The following is a 19,120-nucleotide window of genomic DNA, read 5'->3' as shown; positions in this document are numbered from 1 at the left end:
GTGAGGTTGCAGAGAACGTTCCCGTGCAGACATCTGCTTGGTTTCTCTTGGGTAAATCTCTAGGAATGGGATTGCTTGGTGGCACTGTCAGCGTGCGTTTTACTTTGCGAGGACGTGTGAGGAGCTTCCCACAGCGACCTGCGGGGCTCCGATCCCAGCAGAGCGTGTGGGGTTGGCTCTCCACGTCCGGTGGCCCCGGGTGTGTTGGTCCATCCCGGCTGTTCCGGCGGGAGGCGGTGGTCCCCTGCTGGGGGTGGTTTGCATCGCCTGGTGTCTAGCAACGTTGCGTGTCCTTCCCTGGCTCATTGAACGTTTGTATATCCTCCTCTGTGAGGAGGACGTGGACGCAGACATCTGTCCACGTCTTTGCCCACTTTTAAGTTGCATGTTTGCCATTTTATTACTGATCTCCTAGTGTTCTTTATGTAATCTGGTTACACATCCTTGGTTGGAAATGTGTTGCAAATACATCTCTTAGGTTTGACTTTTCATTTGCCTCGTGGTGACTTTTAAAGAGCACACGTTTAAATCTCAACGAAGCCAAAGTTATCCATTTTTTCTTTTTATGGTTGGTGTTTTGGGCATTACATCTAAGAAATCTTTGCCTGTCTTTAGGTTGCAAAAATATTATCCTATTTTCCCTAGAAGTTTTGTACTTGCAACATTTGTATCTATGTCTGTAGCCCATCTAGAATTATTTGGGGGTGTTTTACAAGCTGCTGTCAAGGTTCATGTTTCTCCTGATGGCGGTTCGGCGGCTCTGGTTCCCTTTGTTGAAAGGCAGGTGTTGAGCGTGGGCCTGCGTTAGCGCTTTTGTCAAAGGCCGGTTGGCACGGGTGGTGCCAGCTGTTTCTGAGCAGTCTGTCTGTCCTCTGCCCGTGTGTCTGTCCTCACACCAGCCCCACAGTCTTCAAACCAGATCCAGTGAGTCCTCTAAACTTGCTGTTTTTTTTACAGAACTATATTGGCTTTGCTAGATTCTTTACATTTCCACATAAATTTCAGTACTTGCCTACTAGTTTCTATTTTAAAAGCCTGCTAGGGTTTTGACGGAAATTGCACTGATTCCACGGATAAGCCTGGGGAGCAGTGATCTCTTCACGGAGCCCACTGCTCCCACCCAGGGGCAGAGGGCACCTGTCTGCTGATGGAGCCTCCTACAGCTTCTCTTGGCAGTGATTCATGGTGTTGCGTGTGTGAGTGCCGCACACTTTTCCCCAGATAGATGCTGTGTATTTGATGCTTTTGGTCCTATTGTCAGTGGAATTTTGACAAAAACTCTCCATGGTTCGTTACTACATGTTAGGAATCTGGTACATTTTGTATAGACCTTGCATCCTGTGGTCTCCCTTGATTCACTGACGATTATAGTCCTAGAAGGGGTCTGTAGCTTCCCTAAGACTTTACTCCGTCCCTTCCCTTCTGTCTGGGATTCTCTGTGTGAAGACAGCAGCGGCGTTGATCCGTCCTACCGATGCTGGGCGTCTGGGGCTCTCCAGGGTGTGAGGCTTCCAGATTCCTTGGGTGTGTCTTCTGGGGCACAGAGGTGTGCGTCTCTGGGTGACGACTGGCTGGGCCGTAGGATCTTTTTATTTCATTTGTAAAATTTTTAATTGGAGGGTAACTGCCTTACCGTGCTGTGTGGGTTTCTTTTTTAAAAACTTCAGTTAGCTTTGGTTTGGGGGCTGTAGGATCTTATCCACTCAACTTTGCCGGCTACTGGCCTAGTTTTTGAAGGACCGCGCAGTCTCCCTGCCGTCAGCAGCGTGGCTCCCACCCTTGCCTGCCTCCTTCTTGTCAGCCTCTTGTAGCTGTAGGCTCTGGGGGGCGGAGTGGGGCCCCACTGTGTCTTATTTCTGCATCCCGGGTGGCTAAAGCGTGGAGTTCCGTTTCCCGTTGTCTGGGCTGGGCGTTAGGACACCCCCTTTCGTGAGGTGCCTGTTCAAGACCTACTAGGCTTCTGTTGCTTTACTCTCTTTTTATTGGTTTGTGGGAGCTCTTTACATATTCTGAATGTTGTGGATGTATGTATGGCAGTCACTGCCCCTCGAAGGCAGGCCTCTGCTCCCCAGTGGTGACCTGTGGCCGCTGCTCCTGCCTGTGCGGACCGCTCCTGGGGCGTGCACGCGTGCGTTCAGCCCCATCAGCCTTGCCCCTCAGGGTTCCGTTTGCTGTGAGTCAGTTATGCCTCAGAAGAGCTTGTAAGTACGTTGTACGACAGCTGTGCGACGTCTGTCTGGAGAAATGTGGCCCTAAATAAGAGAAGGGTATGAATGTGGGAAGGATGCCAGCTTTCTCCAAACTGATGTACAGACTCACCGAATTCCAAAGAACTCGACAGACTGATTGAAAATGTCTGAGGAGGAACATGGCCCTGGAGAAGAGGGGACCTCAGCGAGGTGGGCGTTGGCGGTCGTCACCGAGTGGACGCTGAGGGTGTGAGCTGTCAGCTCGGGATGGCCAGCAGGCCAGGCGAGGATGCAGAGCCAGCCAGGACCCCAGGCCCACGTGGCCCTGGCTCAGTCGGTGGCAGGCTGGATGGGGAGTCTGACCTCAAGGGCCTTCAGTGAGGAGCGGGCGGCCTGAGAGGTGGGCAGGCTGGGCGTGGGGCACGTGGTCCTGACCGGCTCACCGCCCAGCTCGGTTCCAGTGTCCTGGCTCCAGCCTTGGGCTCCAGCGTGTGGGACTGTCTGCTCCTCCAGCCTTCTGTCCCATCTCCTCTCCATACCCAGCAGCCCCACTTCTGTCTGATGGGCCAGACCCGGCCCCTGTGATGGGGGCTGAGTCCCCAGAGAGCTGGACCAAGGAGGGGCCGGCCTGGGCAGCTGGAGGGTCGGCTCCCATGTCTGCCCAGTGGCGGCGCTGGGCCAAGGAAATGGGTCACTGCCTGCAATCCTTTTCTGAAACGAGGCTGAATATAAATAAAACACAGACTTGATGGATGAGGCTGGGATTTTTATGAATTTAGCATCGTCTAATGTCAGGACAAAGCTGCTCCAGCTCTACATATGACGTGCTTACCCTTCCATCGAGAAAGAATGGGGCTGAGGACTGCCCTGCCCCGAGCCCCCCGGGGCGATCGCCCTGAATAGGAAATGCGGTCCTGTCCTGCGCAGATCCGATCCCGTCGTGACTCTCGTGTTCAATGACACCGATGTGTTAACCAAGGTGAACTCCACATAAACTCCGCTGTGTTAAACTGAACGACTCGCAGCTTTTGGTGCGTTTCCGCCCGCCCGGAAGCTGCCTCGTCCCCTGCATTGTCCAGACTCTGGCTGGCCGTTCCCTCTCAGGAGGGCCTTTGGGGTGACTCTCTCCAGCTTAGCGCGTCGGGGCCCGCCGAGGCCGGGGCACCGTCTCCACGTCTGGTGTGCGGGGCGGGGGGCCTCTTCGTTGGGGGCCCCGGTGTGACCTGCGACCTTCTCCTCCCGGTGCCAGGGCCTTCCCCGCTCTTCCTCCGTGAATCAGACTCAGTGCCACTAGTGTGGTGACGTGCGTGGCTCTGCGCCTCGAGACCCATGTGCCCCGACCTCGTCCAGAAGCTGAACCATGGCAACGGCCGAGGCCGCCGTGGGGCAGGGACAATGGTTAACCGGCCACCCGGTGCTGAGGGGTCTGGTCAGACAGGTGTGAGCCTGACCCCCCACTGAGGGACGGCCTGTGTGCGTCCCCCGGGAGGCCGGTTACATCCCGGCCCCCATGGGGAGCACGTGCGCTCCCAGCTGGCCTGACCCCCCCCCCCCCACTGAGGGATGGCCTATGTGCGTCCCCCGGGAGGCTGGTTACATCCCGGCCCCCATGGGGAGCACGTATGCTCCCAGCTGGCCCAGGCATCTGGGGAACTGCGGGGGAGGTGCCCAGGTGGGATAAGGGTGGCCTCCCACCGGCAGAGGTGAGGTTTAGCGCGGTGTGAGCGGCACAGCCCGAGGTCCTGGGATGGGGGCCTCTGGGGACCTGGACTTGGGTGGCTGAGGGGCCGCAGGCCTGGGCACAGGTGGGTTTCTGCACACACAACCACACATGCATGTGTGTGTAAGCATGCAAACACAATGCAGATACACGCATGTGCACACACACACACACACACCCCTTCCCAGGCAGGCAGCCTGGGCACCCGATTGCTCATGGATCCCCTGGAGTGCCCCCTTCCGAAAATCCAGAAAAGAGCAAGTGCTGGTCAGCGTGTGCGGGACAGTGTGTGTGTGCGCGCGCTGAGTCGCTAAGTCCTGTCCGACTCTTTGTGACCCCGTGGACTGTAGCCCGTCAGGCTCCTCCGTCCATGGCATTCTCCAGGCAAGAACACTGGAGTGGGTTGCTGTGCCCTCCTCCAGGAGATTTTCCTGATCCAGGGATCCATCCCGTGGATCTCCTGTGTCTTCTGCTTCGCAGACAGATTCTTTACCACTGAGCCCCCCAGGAAGCCCAGGGGACACTGTAACGGTTCCTAAAAAAGACAGTTGCCGTTCGATCCAGCAGTTCTGCCTCCGGGTGTTCATCCAGAGGGACTGAGGGCAGGCCTTAAAGAGGACTCTACCGCCCCGTCCACAGCCGAGGAGACATGGAGGCAGCCCGGTGCCCCCACAGGTGGAGAGGGAAGCCGTGGACTCTCCACACCCTGGAGCATCCCTCAGCCCCGAGGAGGAAGCCCGTTCTGACGCATGAACCTGGACGACGCACTGCTGAGACCCAGGAGGACAGCGGCTGGGTGGTGGCCCCGTGGCAGAGCCGCAGGCCTGCGTCCGTGTTCCTGGCCCTGCTGCTCAGAGGCACCAGGGCCTCACTGCCCCTTGCTTCAGGTTCAGCCCTTGGTCCACCCGTCCTCCGTGGGGAAGGCGGCAGGGCCTCAGCTGGGAACCCGAGGCTGCAGGTGGAAAGATGTGGGCAGATGGGGTGTTTTCCAGCCCCTGAGCCGACATGGGCATCTCGCCGCATGCGGGCCTCGACCTCTAGCCAGGCCCTCCCCGGGCCCGCAGCCGTCAGGACCGTCTCCTTTTCCCTCCAGGGGCTGGCCCCCTGCACACAGCCCAGGGCCCGCCGCTGCTGCCCGAGGTGCAGGTCCTGCTCTGATCATGTGTCCCACCAGGCCCGCTCTCGGGGGTCGGGGCTGGGATGCTGCGGACGCAGGCCTGGGGGGCTGCCCGCGCCCAGGGTGCCTGGCTCTGACCCTCTGCTGGTGTCTGCACCCTGGCCGATTCTCTTCCTGGAGGACCCACTGCTGTGCTCCCAGAATCGGCCCCCAGCACGCCAGAGGCGCACTCCCCAGAATCCAGACTCACGTGTCTGGGGTCTCCCACCGTGCTGAGTAGGGCGGGGTGCCCAGGGCGCGGGGCAGGGTCGTGTCAGGACAGGGGTCGGTGTGTTCTGCTGGGCAGACCCGCCTTGGGGCTCAGGGCTCGGGGCTGTTCCTCCCCCTCCCCTGCCCCCACCCGCCGGCTAAGCCAGGGTGCCCCTCCCAGCACCCAGGGCCTTGGTGCCCTCCTGTCTGTCTGCATGTCTGGTCTGGGGACTCTGGGCCGTTTTCACGGCTGGTGAGGGGGCCCGGAGTCGTGTCCTCCTGGTGGTACTGGGTGAAACCCTGGCTGGTGGAGGCAGCCAGCGGTGGGCCTCGGGCAGCAGGACCCCCTGGGTGGCCTGCAGGGCAGCCCCACGGCTGCCAGTCTCGGCAGGTGGAGAGCCTGTCTGCCCGGGGCGACCTCCCTGCGGCCGGAGGAGCTGGGCCCAGCGGTGGAGACACTGTATCGATCTGACTGTCGACTTAATCACTAATTCATGACAGTTCCGGTGCTCTGGAGACGCTGCTGCCAGACGCGGGAACGCGGGTCAGACTCTTTGGAATGGGACGGGAGCCAGGATAAGGAGGGGGGGCTCTGCAAGGGTCCCCGAGGCCCCCAGGTGGGCAGTGTGGCCTCGGCCGTCTGCTGGTCCCCAGCCAGCCGCGCGGCGCCCCTGCCCCCGGACCCAGGCGCCAGGCTGTTCCGGAACCCGGGCCCCCAGAGGCCTGCACTCTGTCTCCTGGCGGCTGCCACATCCTGGCACGTCTGTCTCTCAGAAGGGACGGGGTGAGGGCATGCCCCTGCCCTCCGGCTGGGCGCCATGCTGGGGGAGAGGTGCGGTGGGGGAAGGCATGGGGCTCTGGGTGCCCTGCCCCCCGAGACGAGCTGGGAGACACGGGTGGACGCTGGGGCCCGGGGCGGGCAGTGAGTGCTCCGAGGGCCCTTCAGGGGCTTCTGGAAGAAGGGCCTGGCGGGTGCAGATGGGCAGGGCCCCTTGGGTGCAGGGACGTCTCAGAGGGAGGGACGCGCCGGCCCTGGTGGAGGGAGGTGCCGGGAAGACAGCCCCCACCCCGACGAGGGGCAGAGCCGGGGCCCGGGGCTGTGGGAGGGGTGCTCGGGCCCAGAGGAGGCCTGTCCTCCGTCCAGAGGCCTGCTGTCTGCCGCCCAGGGCAGGACCGTGGAGGGGGCGGGGGTGCCTGACGGGCCTTCCCCCTCTGCTGGGCGGTGCACGCGGGGCTTGGCGGTCGCCCGGGCCCAGGAGTGGCCTGAGGGTGCCCACCCCGCTTCTCGGGAACCTGGCGTGCCGGCCAGAGCACACGCCCGATTCCGTTTTCCCCCTTTCACCATCTTGTCCAGGGGCCTCTGGACGTCCTTGGGACCCAAGCAAGCCCCTGGTCACAGGGCCTCCCGCGAGTTGAGGTGGGTGGTGGAGAACCCCATCCTTCTCATCCTTAGAGACACTCAGGGATGCCCGCCCCGCACCCTGTTGCTCTGAGAAGTAAACACGATGCTGACCGTGGGGCCCCTGTGGACGGCCTGCCCCTGGCCCCCCGGGTCTCGGTCCCCGCAGACCTTCAGCCTTGGAGGACGAGCGGCACTGGGCAGGTCAGGGCCTCGGCATGTCCGGGAGGCAACCGTCTGCTGACCAGGCCCCTGTGCGCGCCCATGTCCGTCACACAGGAGGGCTGGCCAGGCATCCCGGGAGGCAGGGTGGGAGGCAGGGAGGCAGGGTGGGTGCCTCAGGAGGTGGGGAGGAGGGGTGGGAGCCCCGGGAGGCAGGGAGGTGTGATGGGTGCCCTGAGAGGCTGGCTGGGTGTCCCCGGAGGCAGGGTGGGCGCCCTGGGAGGCGGGGTGGGCGCCCTGGGAGGCAGGGAGGCGGGGTGGGCGCCCTGGGAGGCAGGGTGGGTGCCCTGAGAGGCGGGGTGGGCGCCCCGGGAGGCAGGGAGGTGTGATGGGTGCCCTGAGAGGCTGGCTGGGTGTCCCGGGAGGCAGGGTGGGTGCCCTGGGAGGCGGGGTGGGCGCCCCGAGAGGCTGGCAGGGAGCCCCGGGAGGCAGGGTGGGAGTCAGGGAGGTGGGGTGGGCCTGGGCCTGGGTGCATGGCCAGGCGGGATGCGCCCTGCGGTCACATGGCTCTGCGGGCCTTGGAAGCATCGGGCGATTTTCTCTGACGGGTTTTCTGGGTCAGTTCAGTCACCTTGGGTGTGAACATCCACAGCACGCGACATGTGGTTTGTGACCACCCTTTCCACGTGACCCCCGCTTTGGGGTGGGTTCTCTCGAGGGCAGGAACGCTCTGGGGGCCTAGGTGCCCGGGGGGGCGGGCTGGCCTGGATTCGGCTCCACCCTGAGCCGGGCCTGCCCCCCAGACACAGCTCCCGCGCTGTCTCAGACGGCGGGAGGCCAGGCCGTGGGGCGGAGGGCCGCGAGCCGGGCTGCCCCTCCAGGCCTCGGCAGCGTCCACCCCCGGGCTCCCGCACCCTTGCTGGTAGCCACGGTGGTGACTCACGACTCAGCCGTCTATTTTTACTCTGCCTTGCTTTCCTCGCTGGAGCAGCTTTGTCTGTTTTAAGAAAAGCCCCGGCTTGTGGGAGCAGTGCGGTCTGCACCTGGACTCTCAGGAGGCCCTGCGTGCTCCGTCCATGGCTTGTCGGGAGGGGCCTGGGGCCCACGCGAGCGGGCGCTGACCCGCGCGCTGAACCCTGACAGAGGTCGGTGCCAGGGCGTCCTCCTCTCGGAGGGAAAAGAAATGGGGGGCCAGGTGTGCACGGAATGCTGATGGCTTTATTTTTAGGGAAAACGTGTTCAGACATTACTGGCCTTCTGGCTTCGGGTCTGCTGGTTGCTGCCCAAGAGGCAGCTTTCGACTTTTCCCTGATGCTTCGCTGGGTACTCGGGGGGCCGCTGCCCCTCTGCTCCCTGCCCTCCTCTGCCAGCAGCCTTCCCCTCCTGGCCATCAGCAGAACCGATGATGCGGGCTGAGGGCGACAGGGCCAGGCCTCCTGTGTCCGGCGACACGGAGACAGTCAGTCTCCCTGGATACAGGGCTGTCAGAGCGTCGACCCCGCTTCCAGAAAGGAGCTCCTTGCATTCTCCTGGGGGTGGTGGTCTCCTGGGGAAACCGGAGATCAGACGAGAAGCACCCCATCTGGGAATGTGGCCGAGGACCCCGTGGGGAACAGAGCTCTGTCTGGGCCCCTGGGCTTTAGTGCTGAGCTGGGTTATAAGGAAAGCGGCCTGTGACCCCGGGGCTCAGGCCGCTGATGCTGGCCCAAGCCAGGTCCTGCAGAGAGGGAGCTATGGGCTCCCCCGAGGCCGTGGGTGCTGCTGGGAGCCCGTGCTGGCACCTCGGCCCTTGTGAAATAGAATTAAAACCTCCCTCCACTCATGCTTAGCTGGCTGGGTCAAAATGACCTATTTTCCTAGCAACCACTGGGCTTCCGATGGCCAGCTCTGCACATGAAAGCCGGCCTTGAAGAATAAGTGTTCTCAAAACCCTTGTTTTAAAATATTTATCCACCTCAAGAGGAGTCTGTGCCAGTGCCTGTCTGCCCGCGGGGTCCCCTCGTGTCCTTGCGGGCCCAAGCAGACACGAGCAGGACTCAGGCTCCCGGCAGAGACGGGTCAAGGTCAGACAGGACTGCTGGGGCTGAATTTCTGTTTCCTCTTACGGGCTCTGTAACCCAGGAGGTGTTGGACGCAGGGGAGAGTGTGCTGAGCGTCCCGGCGACCTCCCTCCCGCTGGAGACTTGTTCCTCTGTGACTGGGCCCCCGGGCCCCTAGCCTCCCTGGGCCGCAGGCCCTGCACAGCAGTGGCCGGAAAGTTGGGAGGAAGATGGACACAGTGTGCCCACACCTCCTCTCTGCCCTGGGACCCCCGCCTCTGTGCACACACACGTTCCTCTGTCGGCCTTGGGGGTCGGCAGCCCTGGCCCCCTCCTCTCGCTGGTTCTGCTCTGGGGGACCTCACCGGTATTTCCAACGTGGGCCCCCAGCGCCTCCTGGGCCACAGGCTCTCACTGCGTGCTCCGGATTGCAGCCTTGCAGGTGCAGACACGCCCCCGCTGTTGTGACAGGTCCCCCGCGGTAGTCTCTGTTTTGCTGTCATTGGAGGCTCGAAGGAGAGCCAGAGGTGGGCTGAAAGCCTCGCCCTGCGCCGGGCAGGGGCGGGGGGCTCTCGGGACGTGCCGTCCCGCCGAGTGGGTCCAGAGGCTGGTGTGTTGCCAAATCCGGCCTGGGTGCAGGAGGGGCCCAAAGCAGGCTCTGGGTCTCGGGTTCCTCTCGGGGGGCTGTGAGCAGGGTCTGGGGATGGGTGGGAGCCATCCTGTGTGGTGGGCCCCACCCGGGGCGTCCTGCCCCTGTGGACGGGCAGGGGTAGATTAGGTGTGGGCGTCAGGGTGGAGCCGTGGTCCACGGGCCCCCAGTCACCGGAGCGCAGAGTGACCCTGGTCAGTGGGCGGGCTTGAGGCTCACCTGGAGGGGTCCAGGCCAGCCCCACCTTGGAGCCGGGTCACCGTGGCGACGGTCCTTGCTCTTGGCTTGTGGTCTGACACCGTGTGCGCCTGCCCGGCGCTGGGCCTGCCCCGGGCCTCGGCCCCAGCGCTCCTGAGACGCCTGGCAGCCACGTCTGGGCTCCCTTCCCCCCCGCGTCTCCCTGGGCGGCTCCCCTCATCGCCCACCACGCGGTCTGCGGTCTGGGAACTGCAGTCATCCTGCTGGTGTCTCAGGAAGCGGGGAGAGTTGTGTCAAAACCACAGGCTGGCACCGCAGGCTGGCCGGTGCAGACCACAGCCCGGGGTGGGGGTGGTGCCAGGCCAGCTCCCGGAGTGCTCGGCCTGCCCCACAACCTGTCTTGGTGCCTGGGGCGTCTGACATCTCTGCTGACCCGTCCACTCAGCCCCGCGAGGAGCCCCCTTATGGGCTCCTTGTGCCTCTGGCCTCTATTAACACAGCTTCGTTCCAATTTTCCTCTGCTGGAAACATAAAAGTTCGGAATTTGTGGTTTTCTCTAAAAGCCACTATTTGTTTGCTAAGCACCTTGCTATCTCATGGCTCGGAGGCGCCCTTGCTGGGGGCTCTGCTGGGGCTGTGGTGGGGGCAGCAGGGCACGCAGCGCCCAGGGAGGGAGGCACCACCGTCTGCCCCGGGCCCCTGTCTGGGCGGCCTGGACGCCGTCAACAGGCTCGGCGGTGGTTCCCGCGGTGGACACAGATGCGGCCCCGTCCTCTGCTCTGCGCAGAAACAGCCAAGCTGCGCTGACCATGGGCACATGGTCGGGTGTGGAAGGAGCCGGGGGTCTTCAGGCGGCAACCAGCCGGACCCAGGAGCGGACTGGACAGGCGGGTGGGGGGCTGGGCCCTGAGCCCCCGCAGGCCCACCCCACGGGCTGCTGGGCACCCCGCCCCGTGCCCCTACGCCCCACCCTCCCCCCACTGCCCACGGGGACCTCCTGAGATCCCGAGGTTCCCGCGGGCGCCCGGGGTAGAGGCCAGTCCCGAGCTGGCCGAGGGGCACTGTCCCCGCGAGGACCAGGCCGGCCCGCGCCTGCCTCTCGGGGCGTGGGAGCCGTGGAGCAGTCCCGGGTCCGGCCGGCGCCGGCCTGGAGGTGGACAGGCGTGGGAGGGCTTCTCGCGGACGGGCCTGCGTGTGGGGAGCCTGTCTCGGGAGGCTGTGACAGTTACAAACACTGGACTCTCCCCGGGGCTTGGGGGCTCGCTGTCAGACTCCGTGGAGAAGGTCCACGGCAGTGAGGCCTTGAGGGGTCTCTCTCAGACGGTGGGCGGCCCTGTTACCGTCCTGGGGCCCTTGTAGGCCCCCCTCGAGCTGGTCCGGAGACACCCGCGGGGCACGGCCCCCGAGGCTGCGGGAGGGGTGACCGAGGGTCTTTGTGGGTTTGCGGCAGCTCTAGCTGGGAGCTGCTGTAGGCACCGTGTGCTCTGATCACGTCCCGTCTGTGGGCGGCGTGGCCTGGCCTCCCCCTACAGTGCGCCCAGGAGGAGGGGCTGCCCGGCCCCGGGGCCCCTCTCTGCCTTGGCTCAGGCCCTCCCTGCAGCACCGTGGCTGACCTGATCCCGCTCAGGGTGACGTGGACCGCTCGGTGCCTCAGGGGCGCCCTGCAGTGTCGGGGCTCCCTGTGGTGTCAGGGGCGCCTTGAGGTGTCAGGGGCTCCCTGCATTGTGGGGGGCTCCCTGTGGTGTCGGGGGCTCCCTGTGGTGTTGGGGGCTCCCTGCAGTGTTGGGGGCTCCCTCTGGTGTTGGGGGGCTCCCTGCAGTGTTGGGGGCTCTGTGCAGCATGGGGGCTCCCTGCAACATGGAGGCCCTGGGCAGACTGATCGGGCCGGGGGCCCTGGTGGGCACCAGCCCTTCTGCCCCCTCACCTGGCGCCCCTCTGCTCTCTCTGCAGTGAACCTGGACCACTTCCAGATCCTGCGTGCCATCGGGAAGGGCAGCTTCGGCAAGGTAAGGCCGCGGTGGGTCGGGCTGGACGCGTGTGGGCTGGGCCGGCTGCCTGGATCTGCTGGAGGGTGTGGGTGTGCCTCCCGCAGGGCAGGTCAGCAATGCTAGAGGCCTCGGGTGGGCTGTCTGTGAGCTCACCACCGTTAGGCTCCCCTGGCCCAGGTCTCTGGGCTCTTGTAGCTCAGCTCACCCTCAGCCGAGCTGGGGGTGCAGATAGTGCGCCCCTGGGCTCTTCCGGGGCCGAGACCCTGAGGTCCACTCGCACTTCACGCGAGTCCCTTTCTATAGCAGTGTACAGAGCGGCCCGAGGCCCGGGAGGGAAGTGCTTGAGAAGCCGCTCCGTGGGGGGCTGGCCCCCCATGTCTGGAGCCACAGAAGCTGGAGCCCAGAGGCCAGGCCTGTGCTGAGCTGTCCCTCCAGGCGGGCAGGGGCAGGACCCAGGTGGCGGCCACGCCGCCCTGCCCCACACAGGCTGCCCAAGCCCGTTCTCCACTTTCTCTTGGCCGGATCCAAGCTCCTGATTGCAGCTTTATCCTGCCTGGAGATCGGGGGTAATTATAACTCCAAGAGGCTGAACAAGCCTCTGCAAAGGTTAGAATTAGCTCCCGGGACTCTGCCTGACGGGCCTGTTGTAAATGAGTCACTTCTGAAAGGACAGTAGCTTTTCAGCTCCGAGGCTGGGGCGGAGGAGGCAGCTGCCGCCCCGTGTTTCAGCCCTGGAGGCTCGTGCGGGCGCCGGGTCGCCCTTGCCCACCCCCACACCCCTGCGCCGCAGCCACTGCTGCCTCGGGTTACAGGTCGGGGGGTTGTAAGCCGGAGAAATGAGCCCCCTGGCACAGATACGCTGAAGTGCTCCGTGCTCTAGGGGGCAAGGACTGCTACCGCCTCTGGGGCCAGGACCCAACTGATGGACCCCGGCCTTTTGTCGGTTGTGCAGAGACAGTTGATCCAAAAGATGAGGTTCTTGGTTGGTGAGTGTGTCAGACTTTGATGGCACCTGGGACAGTCTCTGTCACCTGGCCTCTCCCAATGGAGGAGGAATGGCTTCGGGGTCAACCAGATGTTCCCAAAGCGGGCCTGGGAAGGAGATTGGAGACCCTCGGGGCAAAGACTGACCAGGAGAGGTGAGGCTGGTGGGCCTGGTGCTGTGTTCCATGCCCCACTCCCAGCCCCAGGCTGGGCCCTCCACACCCCTGCACGGGGATGGTCCTCCCGCCTCACGAGCACAGTGGGCTGCCCTTCTGCCCGCAGTCTCTGCCGACCCCAGGATTCTGGCTCCTCCAGCCAGGTCTTGGCTTTGAAAAGCAGGGTCCCAGAGATGGGTGTGTGTGGAGTGGAGAGACAGGAGGGTCCCAGAGACGGGGCTGGTGGAGTGGAGAGAGAGTGGGGACCCAGAGACAGGGCTGGTGGAGTGGAGAGAGAATAGGGACCCAGAGACGGGCCTGGTGGAGTGGTGAGACAGGAGGGTCCCAGAGACGGGCCTGGTGGAGTGGGGTAACTAGAGGGAGTGTGGGGTCCTACCAGGGTTTTAGCTCAGATGCAAATTACCGTGTATTTGGAGGGCGGCTTCCTGCTTCCTAATTGGGCCCCCAGTCAGGCCTCCAGGGGTCTCTGGGCCGCAGGCCTGGGTGCCAGGACATGTCTGGAACGTGGGCTCTGGCCCCTCCGCTCTCCGCGCGGCCAGGGCGGTGACCCCACCCGGAGAGGGGCGAGGACTTGGAGTCTGCTCCCGTGTGCAGGCGGGCCTGCGTGTGCAGCTGTCTGGACGTGGCCTTGTTTCAGAGGGTGTGCGAGGGCTCAGGCGTGCCCGGATGCCCAGTGAAGACCGGCCTTAGGGACTGCTGGGAACCATCTTCGACCCAGCAGGTGTGGAGGGCAGCCGCCCCGGATGCGCCCTCCCACCCCCCGACGGATGCAGGCACAGGGGTTGGTGTGTCGTGTGACCTGTCTGTCCGCGGGGAGGTGGCTGGTCACCCCCTTTGGGGGAGAGTGCCTGGAGATGGATCATGCAAACGTGCCGTATCGGGTCCCGAGGGCAAGACTGGACGTTTTGTCTGGTTTTGTTTCCAGTCTTTTACGACGGTAAATTTCCCGTCACGTAAAAGGTGCCGTCCGAGCCGGGTTTAAGCACACAGCTCAGTGGCATTAAGCGCCTCCCTTCTGTCACGTGGCTGTCACTCCATCACCCCAGGGCTCTCTGCATCTGGTAGAACTGAACCTTTGCACCCTGAGAACAAACCCCGTCCTCCCCCAAGTGCCAAGTTCTAGGAGAAATCGTCTCCCAGGATAGAGGGCTTTGCTCTCCAAGGCAGAACGGAAGCCATGAATGGTGAGAACCCAGCCCGTGCTGGCGTGTGGGTGGACGGGGCTCTGTCGCCAGGTCTTCTGGCTCATCCTGGCCACCCGGCTGCACGAGGAAGCTGGCCTTCCTCAGAGCAGAGAGGCCGGGCAGGAGTGGAGCTGCCCACCGGCCACTTCCCGTCCAGCTCCAGGCCCCCATGCAGTGCTGAGTGCTGGGGGGTCCCCTGGCCGTGCCTGCGGGATGTGGAGCTGGGCGCCCCCAGCAGTGGGCCTCCGGGGGCTGGGTGAACACCACAGGCAGCTGGGCTGTAGGCCCGCGTGGGCTGCCTTCATGTCCGTACCTGAAATCTCAGACTGCAAGGGACACCTCGGTCCAGAGAGCTGAGAGGGGTGACAGACATGAGCGAGTGTCCTCAGGGTGCAGACGGTAGGGCTGACTGGTCCCCAGGGTGGCTGGGCCCGCTCGTGGTCTCTGCCCTCCTGGGCCGGCTCTCCCAGCTCAGCTCAAGGTGACCTCCGGGCAGGCGTGGGGCCCTGGGGGTCAAACCTCTGCCTCTGCGGGCCCCAGGGAGTCCCAGCATGGCTGGGTTTAGCCAGCTGCCCCCTCGAGCAGGTCTCTGGGAAACCACCACTGTAAAGAAGTGGTTGTTATGAATGGTAAACTATGAGCATATTAATTTTTGTCTGCAAAGGTTGGCCGCCCAAAAGCAGAGATGTCCTTAGGGCTGGACTACGTGTGGACGCCCAAGCCCTGCCTCCCCCCCTGCTCCCCGCCCCCCCTCCCTTCCCAACCTGGCCTGGCCCGAAGCTGCCCTGGGGAACCTCAGACCACCCCTGGCTGAGGGGTGGGAACCCCGGCCCCGTGGACCAGGCTGAGGCCCCAGCCCGCCGCCTCTGCCTGCCCGCCCGCTGGGGCTGGCGTGTGGGGTCTTCACCTCTGCCCCTGATTCCGGGTCTGGCCGTGGGGTTGGCCGTGGCTTTGTCTCTGCTGAGTTCATGAACACCAGGGTGGCTCCAGCCACAGGACTGGGGGTCCTATGGGTGAGGGAGGGAGGGCCCCCTCATCCTGTGCTAGGGAGCCCCCTGCCCACCTCCCGCCCGCAAGGCGAGCTCTCCTCCGTACCCTGGATACCTCCTCGTGAGGACCTCACCCTCAGATTTCTTTCTTCTAAACATGCCCCTCCTCCCCCTTCCAGCTGGGGGTCCGCTGGGGCTCAGTCCTTGGCTCTGAGAAGCCCCCAGCCCCCACCTGTCACCGGATCGAGAACCCCCCACCCCACCCCTGGGCCCTGAGCTGGCGTGGGCACGGCTCTCAGGAAGCTCAGCTGCTCTACCCACCCCAGCCTGTGGACGGTGCCCAGCGGGGCCTGCAGGAGAGCGCTGGGCTTTCCAGGGTTCCCGCTGAACCCTGGGGCCCCGTGGCAGCTCCGCTTCCCCGGAGGACGGACCGCTTCCCCTCCGTGACCCCTCCAGCTGGCCTGGGGCCCGACTCGGGAGCTGTGGCCTCCGTGCTCTTGTCTCCTGGAGCCCCCGCCAGTCCGTGCATCCCCCGCCTGGACCCCTGTCTCCCTGCCTGTGGCCCAGGCGAGCCTGACGCGTGGCCGCCCTCCAGGCCTCTCTGTTCCCGGCTGCCCTATTTTCCACATGTGTGGCCACGGGCCCCTGACCCAGGACTTACGGGGCTCCCGTGGGGAGGGGCCTGGGAGAAAGAGTCTGCCTGCCCGCGGCCAAGCCCTGCCTCCTTCCGGGGCCGTCGGGGAACCACCCTTCAGGCTGTACCCAGGCTCCAGCTGCCCGCAGCAGGCCCTGTATTCAGTGGCTCCCAGGAAGTAGGGTTCTTTCCGAGTGTGGCAGGCGTCAGCCACGCCCACAGCCTGGGCCTCCCAGTTCTGTCCAGTTGAACGACCTGGCTGTAGTTTACTCCAAGGCGGATCATTTAAGGTGGAGTAGTTAAGACTTAGAAAAAATCGGTCTATTTTTCTGTGGGTGCTGGAGATGGCCCAGCCTTCAAACGGGCCCCTGCTGTGTGTCTGTGTGTATATGTGTGCCTCTGTGTGTGTCTGCGTGTGCATGTGTGTCTGTGTGCCTGTGTGTGTGACTGTGTACATGTGTGTCTGTGTCTCTGTGTGCCTCTGTGTGTGTCTGCGTGTACATGTGTGTCTGTGTGCATGTGTGTGTGCCTGTGTGTCTCTGTGTGTGTACGTGCGTGCGTACCTGCGTGTGCCTGCGTGTGTGCACGTGTGTGTCTGTATGTGTGTACGTGTGTGCCTGTGTGTGTGTCTGCGTGTGCATGTGTGTCTGTGTGTATGTGTGTGCCTATGTGTGTGCCTGTGTGTGTGTACATGTGCGTCTCTGTGTGTCTCTGTGCATCTGTGTGTACATGTGTGCCTGTGTGTGTCTCTGTGTGTCTGTGTGTGTCTGTGTGTGCCTGTGTGTGTGTCTGTGTGCACATGTGTGTCTGTGTGCCTGCATGTGTGCACACGTGTGTGTCTGTGTGTACATGTGCGTCTCTGTGTGTCTGTGTGTCTCTGTGTACGTGCGTGTGTACCTGCGTGTGCCTGCGTGTGTGCACACGTGTGTGTCTGTAAGTGTGTACGTGTGTGCTGTGTGTGTGTCTGTGTGTATGTGTGTGCCTATGTGTGTGCCTGTGTGTGTGTACATGTGCGTCTCTGTGTGTCTCTGTGCATCTGTGTGTACATGTGTGCCTGTGTGCCTCTGTGTGTCTCTGTGTGTCTGTGTGTGTATGTGTGTGCCTGTGTGTGTGCCTGTGTGTCTCTGTGTGTGTACGTGCGTGTGTACCTGCGTGTGCCTGCGTGTGTGCCCATGTGTCTGTGTGTGTGTGTGTGTGTGTGTGTCTGTGCAGCGGGGCCTCCCCAGCACCGTGGTCAAGGTCTGTTCTGCATCCAGGAGACTGACTTCCAGCTCTAGGCCTCACTCAGCAGGATTATCACAGGACCTGCTGACGGGCGTGCAGAGTGCCCGAGCTGCGTGGATCAGTGGTGTCTGCAGCCTCCCCAGGGCAGGCTCAGCTGAGGGGCACCCCCTGTGCAGCTTCCAAGACCACGTGGACCCTGGGCCGGGGCCACAGGCTGCGGTGCAGGTGGGGGCATCCTTGACCCTTTTTGCTGCTCCTCCCAAAAGCCTGGACTCGCTCTCTCTGGGGCCCTGGTTACCTGAGGACACGGAAGGTGTGTTTTTACTTTTAGATCAAACGTCTGTCGCTTCCCCACCTTCTTCCTGGCAGTGGGAGGCGGAGGCAAGAATCAAATACCCGCCTTCCCAGATGGAACCTGCCCAGGAGCTGCTGCCTCCCTGCTCCCATCACGGCCGCCCCCTCACCCCGCCTTCCTCTCCTGCCTGCCCGGCCCCCTCCTCGGGCCTCCGGCAGCCTCCCTGTGTTCTCAGGAGGCCGTGGTGTGCGCCGGGCCCACCTGGGGCCGTGTCTCACTCTGGCCTCTGTTTACACCCAGTATTACTACTCTGATACTCAGAACGAAGAGCACTTCATCTGGAATGGAGCATTTTTAATTGGCCAGCTCAGCTGCTGTGTCATCCGCCCGCCCTCTGCCCTCCGGGGCTCCATCCTGACCCGGGAGCTCCGTTTATTCTAACCCGGGGCCTTCAGTGCCTTTACAGCCCGGCTCGTGCTCCTCCGCAGCATCAGCTGCCCTCACGTATTTGTATTTCTCATTAAACTTTCAAATACATTTCGTCCAGCTCAAAAATAAACTCATTGAAATTTGGGCAGGACTTGCATTTTAAGATTAAATGGGAGGAAAGTTGGTATTGTACCCACCTGGAGGTCCCTCACATTTTGTCGTATTTGTTTGTCTGTTGCTCTCATGTTTCATGTTAACTGTTATATATCATCTTCTTTGTCACTGCGGATGGTTCTCTTTTCCTGCCTTCCTTCTGGTTTTTTGGAGACGGTGGCTTCTGTGTCCCTGACCACCATCCTGCCCTCTGTCTCCCTGCAGCTGCTGAGGGCAGGGAGTGCCAGGCGGGGGCTGGGGTGGCCCTGGTTGTGGCTCACGCGCCCTCCCCAGGTGTGGGCAGGGGGCCCTGGCTTTGCCACCTGTGGATGACGCATCCTGGGAACAGCAAGGCCCCATCTGGCTTAATCTGGGGCATTTGGGGCTAGATATTCTCCGTGCTGAAGGGCTATGTTCCTGCTGATTCCGTCCGGGGGCAGGGGTGGGTCTATAGAGCCCCCAGCAGCGGGCAGCCAGCCAGCCAGAATCAGGAAGTGGATATCGAGGCTTCTGATGGGCACAGCCCTGTGGGAGGAGACCACTTCCCGGGGGCCGGGCTGGGGCGTCGCCCCGCAAGTCCCCGAGGGCCCGGCCCTGGACGCTCTGCCCTGCACAGTGCGCAGGATGCGCTGTTTGCCAGGAGCACCCCGGCTCTCCCCTGCACCCTGGCCCCCGTGCCCCCCAGGCCCGGTCCTGACGGTGGGTGGTTCCTGCCCCCACTGCCCGGGCCTCCTCTCACCCGCTGCCCTGCGTACCTGCACCTCACAGCGCCCTTTTCCTCTGCTTCTGCATGAAGGCTGGGCTGCTACGGGGCCCTCTGGGGTGACTGCACCGTCAGTGTTTGGGTGGGTGGGCCTGGCCACCCTCTGCCCTCCTGCAGCCCGGGCCCATCGGGAGGCCGTGGGGTCCAAGGCAGGACACTCGCTGTGAAACAGGGCGGGCATGGGGTCTGTTCTCCGGTGGGAGACCCAGGGCCCCTTCTCTGGCCATCTGGGCCCCACCTGGGTGAGTTGGGCACCCTGGCCTCCGGCTCCTGCAGAAGGGCTGGTGGGAAATTACCTGGGGGCGAGAGGGAAGCACCATCCTCAGGGGACAGAGTGGCCGGCGCCTGGGCCCCGCCGTCACCTCTCTCCGGTTTACGGGGAAAGGACTCAGATGGTCCCAGCCACCTGAGGACTCCCCTGACCCCGATCCTCAGGCAGACCTGGGAGTTGCGGGCGGGAGGGCGGGAGATGGTTGCAGCTGGGGCAGCCTCTTGGCCACACCTCTCTCCCTGTTTTCAAGGCCCCCTGGGGAGGCCACCGCGCCCAACCTTCCCCTGCTGCCATCTGAGTGAGAAGCC

The 19,120-nt window shown here is 63.4% G+C and overlaps 1 protein-coding gene across 1 annotated transcript in view; it reads left to right on the top strand.

Moving 5' to 3' along the window:
• STK32C (serine/threonine kinase 32C) overlaps positions 1-19,120 on the top strand; it is a 74,423-nt gene that overhangs the window by 26,764 nt on the left and 28,539 nt on the right. The window contains exon 2 of the mRNA XM_065920165.1: positions 11,673-11,728. Within this exon, the coding sequence (XP_065776237.1) occupies positions 11,673-11,728 (56 nt within the window). The remainder of the gene's footprint in view (positions 1-11,672; positions 11,729-19,120) is intronic.

Source organism: Muntiacus reevesi, chromosome 2 (assembly GCF_963930625.1).
Source record: "Muntiacus reevesi chromosome 2, mMunRee1.1, whole genome shotgun sequence".
Taxonomy (NCBI): domain Eukaryota; kingdom Metazoa; phylum Chordata; class Mammalia; order Artiodactyla; family Cervidae; genus Muntiacus; species Muntiacus reevesi.
The sequence above is the reverse complement of the archived record's forward strand: the minus strand, read 5'-3'. Positions and strand labels throughout refer to the sequence as shown.